At 52.9% G+C, this 7,682-nt stretch overlaps 1 protein-coding gene across 6 annotated transcripts; it reads left to right on the forward strand.

Moving 5' to 3' along the window:
- The first annotated feature begins 220 nt into the window (after positions 1–220).
- PAFAH1B3 (platelet activating factor acetylhydrolase 1b catalytic subunit 3) lies at positions 221–6,876 on the forward strand. 6 transcript variants are annotated; one of them, XM_010358827.2, is made up of 6 exons: positions 221–332; positions 709–802; positions 1,000–1,089; positions 2,719–2,835; positions 2,914–3,036; positions 6,544–6,876. In XM_010358827.2, the coding sequence occupies exons 2-6, from the start codon at positions 725–727 to the stop codon at positions 6,829–6,831; spliced, it is 696 nt and encodes a 231-aa protein (XP_010357129.1). In that variant the 5' UTR covers positions 221–332; positions 709–724; the 3' UTR covers positions 6,832–6,876. The 6 variants fall into 6 exon arrangements, with proteins under 6 accessions (XP_010357129.1, XP_010357122.1, XP_030769502.1 ...); XM_010358820.2 differs by lacking the exon at positions 221–332 and adding an exon at positions 352–609; XM_030913642.1 differs by lacking the exon at positions 221–332 and adding an exon at positions 352–555.
- Positions 6,877–7,682: the final 806 nt, after the last annotated feature.

A 7,682-nucleotide genomic window follows, 5' to 3' on the forward strand; every position in this document is an offset into this window, starting at 1 on the left:
AAAGCCCTGGCGCTGCCTTAGAGTGGCTCCTTGGAACGGAGCCTCGAATTTTTACGTTTTGTCATCTTCCTTTTCTGTCCCCCACATCAGTAGAAAATGGGAGCGTCCCCTCCTAGCCAGGTGCATTCGAGCCGCCCCTTCAAGGGAATCCAAGAATGGACTCGTCCACTCCCTCCCCTCCCCCCACCACGTGAATGGGCCCCCCCGCCCCTCCGCCCCTCCCCGCAACAGTAGGTGGTCCCTTCCGCACATTTCGCTCTGTGCAGCAAATGGTTTCTTCCCATTTGCTAGAAAGACGGCTAGATCTTCCCCGCCCACTCCCGACTCTTCAGGTAGTTCGCCCCTCCCCGTTGCCGGTGGGTGGTTTCTCTCTCCTCCCCGCCTCGGTAGCTGGATGGTCTCACCTCTCCCTCCCCCCACCCCGTGCCCGGTGCGCGGCCTGGGAGTCCGCGGCCTGGGAGTCCGCGGCCCGAGCGGGAAGCGCCGGGCGAGCCCACTGCGCCGCCATCGTGGGGGAAGCGAAGGTTCCTGATTCCACCTCCCTCTTAAGTGAAGGTTTCTGTCCCTGGAGAGGAGGTGGCGCCCTGTATCGGCCTTCGTCCTCTGCGGGTGTGCTATCGTTGGGACGGTCCTTTGTTGCCTTGAGGGGTAGGAGTGGGCGTGGCGGAGCCAACACTCCCGGGCCGACCCGACTCGCTCTTCCTGCAGGAGCTGCGGCGCCAAGATGAGCCGAGAGGAGAACCCAGCCAGCAAGCCCACGCCGGTGCAGGACGTACAGGGCGACGGGCGCTGGATGTCCCTGGTGAGCGTTCCCACCTGGGATATTGAGGAGTCCGGGGGGCGGGCGGCGGGGGTGACTCAGGAGAACGGCTGGTTCGTGCCACTCTCACTACCTGATTGGGAAACTGAGAGCAGTTTGGGAGGCGCTGCCTAAGGGAGCAGGGCGGGGCGGGCCCAGGAGCGTGCGTGCCATTGACTCCCTCTCGCGCGCTCCCGCAGCACCATCGGTTCGTGGCTGACAGCAAAGATAAGGAACCTGAAGTCGTCTTCATCGGGGACTCCTTGGTCCAGCTAATGCACCACTGCGAGGTGAGGGCAGTCCCTTTCTCCCTGCCCCATCCAGCCCTGTGCCCAATGCTGACACATCTGGACCAGAACCCCGGCCAGGTGGGGTATTACGGGAGTACCTAGATTGGCCTGAGGCAGCCTGAGGCTACGAGAATCTTGGTGTAAGGTGCAACATTCTATTGAGAAGGAAATGTATGCCTTGGTTTTATCGGATTAGATTTGTGTATGATGTACTAAGATCTAAAATGAGGTTTTCCTACCATAGGCTTGCCTAAAGTGAGGCTCTTTCTTGTTTGCTTTAAGCAGTGCGAAGCCGTGATGGGTTTACACAAAGCTATAGTCACTTTACAGGAAGTGAAGGTCAACTCTAATGGCACTCCACAAAAAGGAGTCAATCATAATAATATCTTTCCACGAAGCATGTCCAACTGTAATGGCTTTCATCAAAATAAGTTTCAACTGTAATACCGTTGGTTCAATGCATGGCTCAAGCAGACTGGATTTTCATAAAGTGAGTCTTGCTTCTGTGGAGCTTGGTTTATTTTGTTTGTGGGTTGGTTGGTTGATTTTTGAGAAGGGATCTTGCTCTGTCACCCAGGCTGGCTTGCAGTGGTATGATCTCTGTTCACTTCAACCTCTGCCTCCTGGGCTCAAGCGATCCTCCCACCTAAGCCTCCCGAGTAGCTGGGACTACAGGTGTCCACCACCACGCACCCGGCTAATTTTTGTAGAGATAGGGTTTTGCCCTGTTGCGCAGGTTGGTCTTGAACTCCTGGGCTCAAGCAGTCCGCCCACCTCAGCATGAGCCACAGAGCCTGGGGATTGGTTTAAAGTGAGAGACTCTAGGCCAGGTGTGGGGGCTCACCCCTGTAATCCCAGCACTTTGGGAGACCGAGGCAGACAGATGACCTGAGGTCAGGAGTTCGAGACCAGCCTGGCCAACATGGCGAAACCCTGTCTCTACTAAAAGTACAAAAATTAGCTGGGCATGGTGGCACATACCTATAGTCTCAGCTACTTGAGCGGCTGAGGCAGGAGAATCGCTAGAACCCAGGAGGCAGAGATTGCAATGAGCTGAGATCGCACTACTGCAGTCCAGTCTGGGTGAGAAGAGTGAAACTCCATCTCAAAAAATAAATAGGCCGGGCACCTGGCTCATGTCTGTAATCCCAACACTTTGGGAGGCCAAGGTGGGTGGATCACCTGAGGTCAGGAGTTCGAGACCAGCCTGGCCCACATGGTGAAACCCCATCTCTACTAAAAATACAAAAAATTAGCCGGGCGTGGTGGTATACACCTATAGTCCCAGCTACTTGGGAGGCTAAGACATGAGAATCGCTTGAACTAGCGAGGCGGAGGTTGCAGTGAGCCGAGATAGTGCCACTGCACTCCAGCCTGCGTGACAGAGTAAGACTCTGTCTCAAAAATAAAATAACTCTGTCTCAAAAATAAAATGAAAAATAAATAAATAAAAATTAATAGATTTCTATAAAGTGAGGTTCAGCCATGCTGGAGTTTTCTCCAGGTGAAATTTTAAGACTGCTTCCATGAAGTAAGATTCTTCCATAATGGCATTCGGTTAACACCTGGACAGAGGGGGATGGTCCATGGGGACAGTGCCCTTGTGCCCATACCACTTCTTGCCCACAGATCTGGCGGGAGCTCTTTTCTCCTCTGCATGCACTTAACTTTGGCATCGGTGGTGACGGCACACAGCATGTACTGTGGCGGCTGGAGAATGGGGAGCTGGAACATATCCGGCCCAAGGTGAGCGGGGCTTGGGTGGGGCTCTAAAACATCTTTTGGCTGCCCCCTCACCGCTGCTTCATGTCTCTTTTTCCACAGATTGTGGTGGTCTGGGTGGGCACTAACAACCACGGACACACAGCAGAGCAGGTGACTGGTGGCATCAAGGCCATTGTGCAACTGGTGAATGAGCGGCAGCCCCAGGCCCGGGTTGTGGTGCTGGTGAGAGGCTGGGAGGGTGGGAAAGGAAGAATGGCAGTGGTCTGGGACCCCCTCAGATACAGCCACAGTTGGCACGGTTCTAGGCAACTTGACATAGAGCAGTGGCTTTCAGGCAGAATCTCACATTGGAGCTTGCTGCACCCTTCAGAGTGGCTGTGGTTGAAAACGTGCTCAGAGACCAGTTAGCGTTTTTTGCCCAGGGATGGCTTGAGACTTTGGGGGTACTGAAAAACTAAAAAACGGTTGGGCACGGTGGCTTGTGCCTGTCATCCGAACACTTTGGGAGGCCAAGGTGGGAGAATAACCTGAGGTCAGGAGTTTGAGACCAGTCTGGCCAACGTGGCAAAACCTTGTCTCTCCTAAAAATACAAAAATTAGCTGGGCATGCTGGCATACGCCTGTAATCCCAGTTACTTGGGAAGCTAAGGCAGGAGAATCACTTGAACCTGGGAGGCGGAGGTTACAGTGAGCCAAGATCAGGCCATTGCATTCCAACCTGGGCAACAGAGCGAGACTCCGTCTCAAAAACAAAAAGAAGGCCAAAGCGGGTGGATCACGAGCTCAGGAGATCGAGACCATCCTGGCTAACACAGTGAAACCCCATCTCTACTAAAAATACAAAAAATTAGCTGGGTGCAGTGGCGGGTACCTGTAGTCCCAGCTACTCAGGAGGCTGAGGCAGGAGAATGGTGTGAACCTGGGAGGCGGAGCTAGCAGTGAGTGGAGATCATGCCACTGCACTCTAGCCTGGGTGACAGAGAAACTCTGTCTCAAAAAAAAAAAAAAATTCAAACATTGTTGGGCATGGTGGCTCGTGCCTGTAATCCCAGCACTTTGAGAAGCTGAGGTGGGAGGATCGCTTGAGCCCAGGAGTTCAAGACCAGCCTGGGATGTAGCAAGACATTGTCTCTACTAAAAATCGTTAAAAATTAGCTGGGCGTGGCCGGGCACAGTGGCTCATGCCTGTAATCCCAGAACTTTGGGAGGCCGAGGCGGGCGGATCATGAGGTCAGGAGATGAAGACCATCCTGGCTAACATGGTGAAACCCTGTCTCTACTAAAAATACAAAAAAAAAAAAAACTAGCCAGGTGTGATGATGGGCCCCTGTAGTCCCAGCTACTCAGGAGGCTGAGGCAGGAGAATGGAGTGAACCCGGGAGGCGGAGCTTGCAGTGAGCCGAGATCGCGCCACTGCACTCCAGCCTGGGCGACAGAGCAAGACTCCGTCTCAAAAAGAAAAAAAAAAATTAGTTGGGCATGGACTGGGCGCATTGGCTCATGCCTGTAATCCTAGCACTTTGGGAGGCTGAGGCGGGCGGATCACCTGAGGTCAGGAGTTCAAGACCAGCCTGACCAAATGTGGAGAAATCCCACTAAAAATAAAAAATTAGCTGGGTGTGGTGGCACATGCTTGTAATGCCAGCTACTCGGGAGGCTAAGGCAGGAGAATCGCTTGAACCCAAGAGGCGGAGGTTGGGGTGAGCCAAGATTGCACTATTGCACTCCAGCCTGGGCAACGAGTGAAACTCTGTCTCAAAAAAAAAAAAAAAAAAAGGCCAGGTGCGGTGGCTCACACCTGTAATCCTACCACTTTGGGAGGCTGAGGCGGGCAGATCACGAGGTCAGGAGATCGAGACCATCCTGGCTAACACAGTGAAACCCCGTCTCTACTAAAAATACAAAAAGTTAGCCGGGCGTGGTGGTGGGCGCCTGTAGTCCCAGCTACTCGGGAGGCTGAGGCAGAAGAATGGCGTGAACCCGGGAGGTGGAGCTTGCAGTGAGCCCAGATCACACCACTGCATCCAGCCTGGGCAACAGAGCTAGACTCTGTCTCAAAAAAAAAAAAAAAAAGAGAAATAGCTGGGTATGATGGTGTACAAAACCTGTAACCCCAGCTACTTGGGAGGCTAAAGGGGAAGGATCACTTGAGCCCAGGAATTCAAGGTAACAGTGAGTTGTGATCATGCTACCGCACTCCAGCCTGGGTGACAGAGACCCTGTCTCACCAGAAAACAAAAGAAAAATCCTCAAAAAACCTTGAATAGGCCAAAAGTTGTCAGGCATTCCTGGGGTAAATCTAGGCTTCATCACTTGTGGGTAGCTAAGACATTTCCTCTTCTGAAAGGGGATTGATCCCTTGCCATGACCCATGATGTTGATATCTTTTATTTATTTTTTTATTTTGAGACAGAGTCTTGCCCTGTTGCCCAGGCCAGAGTGCAGTGGCGCAATCTGGGCTCACTGCAACCTCCTCCTCCTGGGTTCAAGCGATTCTCCTGCCTCAGCCTCCAGAGTAGCTGGGACTGCAGATGTGCACCACCACGCCTGGTTAATTTTTGTATTTTTATTTTATTTATTTATTTAGTTAGTTTTTGAGACAGAGTCTCGCTCTTGCCCAGGCTGGAGTGCAGTGGAGCGATCTCGCTCACTGCAAGCTCCGCCTCCCAGGTTCATGCCATTCTCCTGCCTCAGCCTCCCGAGTAGCTGGGACTACAGGCACACGCCGCCACACCCGGCTGGTTTTTTTTTGTATCTTTTTAATAGAGATGGGGTTTCACTGTGTTAGCCAGGATGGTCTAGATCTCCTGACCTTGTGATCCACCCGCCTTGGCCTCCCAAAGTGCTGGGATTACAGGCGTGAGCCACCGCACCCAGCCTAATTTTTGTATTTTTAGTAGAGATGGGGTTTCACCATGTTGGCCGGGCTGGTCTTGAACTCCTGACCTCAAGTGATCCACCCACCTCAGCCTCCCAAAGTGCTGGGATTACAGGAGTGAGCAACCGCGCCTCACCTATTTAGTATTATTTTTATTTATAAAGAACAGCTTTATTTCTTACATTTCTGGAGGCTGGGAAGTTTAGGATCAAGGGGTCAGCATCTGACAGGGGCCTTCTTTCTCAGTCATCCCATGGTAGAAAAAAGGTCAAGAGAGGGGAAGAGAGAGCGAGAGAGACAGAGACGGTACAAGAGAGCCATTTATTTATTTTTTGAGACAGGATCTGGCTCTGTTGCCCAGGCTGGAGTGCAGTGGCATGATCTAAGCTCACTGCAACCTCTGCTTCCAGGGCTGAAGTGATCCTCCCACCTCAGCGTCCCGAGTGGCTGGGACTACAGGCACACGCCATCATGTCCCGCTAATTTGTGTGTATTTTTGTTAGAGATGGGGTTTCACCATGTTGCCCAGGTTGGTCTCAAACTCCTGGGCTCAAGCGACCCATCCAGCTCTGTCTCGCATCATGCTGGGATTACAGGCGTGAGCCACTGCACCTGGCCAATGTCAACGTTTTTCTAAGTGATACTTGGAAAGAGGCTAAAACCCAGAGGTCTCTTGCTAAATGAGAGCTAGGATGTGATATTTAGGAACTACCCTCCTGCCCTCCCCACTTGCCCATCCCTAGTGTTTTCTGCAGCAGGAAACTTCATGGTGTTGGGTGAAGGACAGGCTGGCACAGAGAACAGGATACCCAAATGCTTGTTTCCTTACTACGCCTCGTGTTCCTGCTCAGGGTCTGCTTCCGCGAGGCCAGCATCCCAACCCACTTCGGGAGAAGAACCGACGAGTGAATGAGCTGGTACGGGCAGCACTGGCTGGTCACCCTCGGGCCCACTTCCTAGATGCCGACCCTGGCTTTGTGCACTCAGATGGCACCATCAGCCACCATGACATGTATGATTACCTACATCTGAGCCGCCTGGGCTACGCACCTGTTTGCCGGGCTCTGCACTCCCTGCTTCTGCGTCTGCTGGCCCAAGACCAGGGCCAAGGTGCTCCCCTGCTGGAGCCCGCACCCTAAGCATCCTGCTGCCTTCCCACAACATTAAACTCTCCTTCCTCGGTGTGCTGTTTCCTGCTTTAATGGTCAAACCTGTCTGGGTATCTGGGTACCACCACTAGTCCTTATCCTGATCTGTGACCCTGCAGTTCTGCAAGGCTTTTTGTGTGAGACAGGGTCTCTCTCCATCACCTGGGGCTAAAGTACAGTGGTGAGACCACAGCCCACTGCAATCTCAACCTCCCAGGCTCAAGTGATCCACCCGCCTCAGCCTCCTGAATAGCTGGGACTATAAGCCTGTGCCACTATGTCCAGCTTATTGTATTTTTTGTAGAGAAGTGGTTTTGCCATGTTGCCCAGCCTGGTCAGACTCCTGAGCTCAAGCAATCCACCCACCTTGGCCTCCCAGGGTGCAGGCATTACAGACATGAGCCACCATGCCTGACTGTGGTTCTATTTCTGCCCAGGGGAGGCACCACTGATCCATCAAGGCACTGTGATTCTTGAGGTTAGGTTAATTTCCACTATCACAATAGTGTGCTTCAGGCAGGCGCTACCAATCAGTAAACACTAGGTAAGACCAGCTTGCCAGCACTGTCCTACAAGACCAAGGTCAAGCAAGAATGCCGGAAACATAGTGACCCAGTACAGTCAAGCCCAGCGTACACTGTCCATCTCTGCATATGCTGTTGCCCTGGCTGGATCTTCCTCGTGCTCAAGCTCCACCTTAGATGCCGCTTCTGTGGAGACGTCCTGATCCTCTCACTGTTAGTTGTCATCCCTCCACACATGGTGTGGGTGGGGTAGTTATCTGTCACTTCAGGTGGGCACTGTGTCCACATGCTGAGTGGGAGGGGTGTCACCCAGGGGAG

The sequence above is a fragment of the Rhinopithecus roxellana genome, chromosome 12 (assembly GCF_007565055.1).
Source record: "Rhinopithecus roxellana isolate Shanxi Qingling chromosome 12, ASM756505v1, whole genome shotgun sequence".
NCBI lineage: Eukaryota > Metazoa > Chordata > Mammalia > Primates > Cercopithecidae > Rhinopithecus > Rhinopithecus roxellana.

Coding starts and splice junctions, on each gene's coding strand:
- PAFAH1B3 (XM_010358827.2), top strand. CDS start 725: ATGAGCCGAGAGGAGAACCCAGCCAGCAAGCCCACGCCGGTGCAGGAC. Junction 1,090..2,718: donor AGCTAATGCACCACTGCGAG/GTGAGGGCAGTC, acceptor TCTTGCCCACAG/ATCTGGCGGGAGCTCTTTTC. Junction 3,037..6,543: donor AGGCCCGGGTTGTGGTGCTG/GTGAGAGGCTGG, acceptor GTTCCTGCTCAG/GGTCTGCTTCCGCGAGGCCA.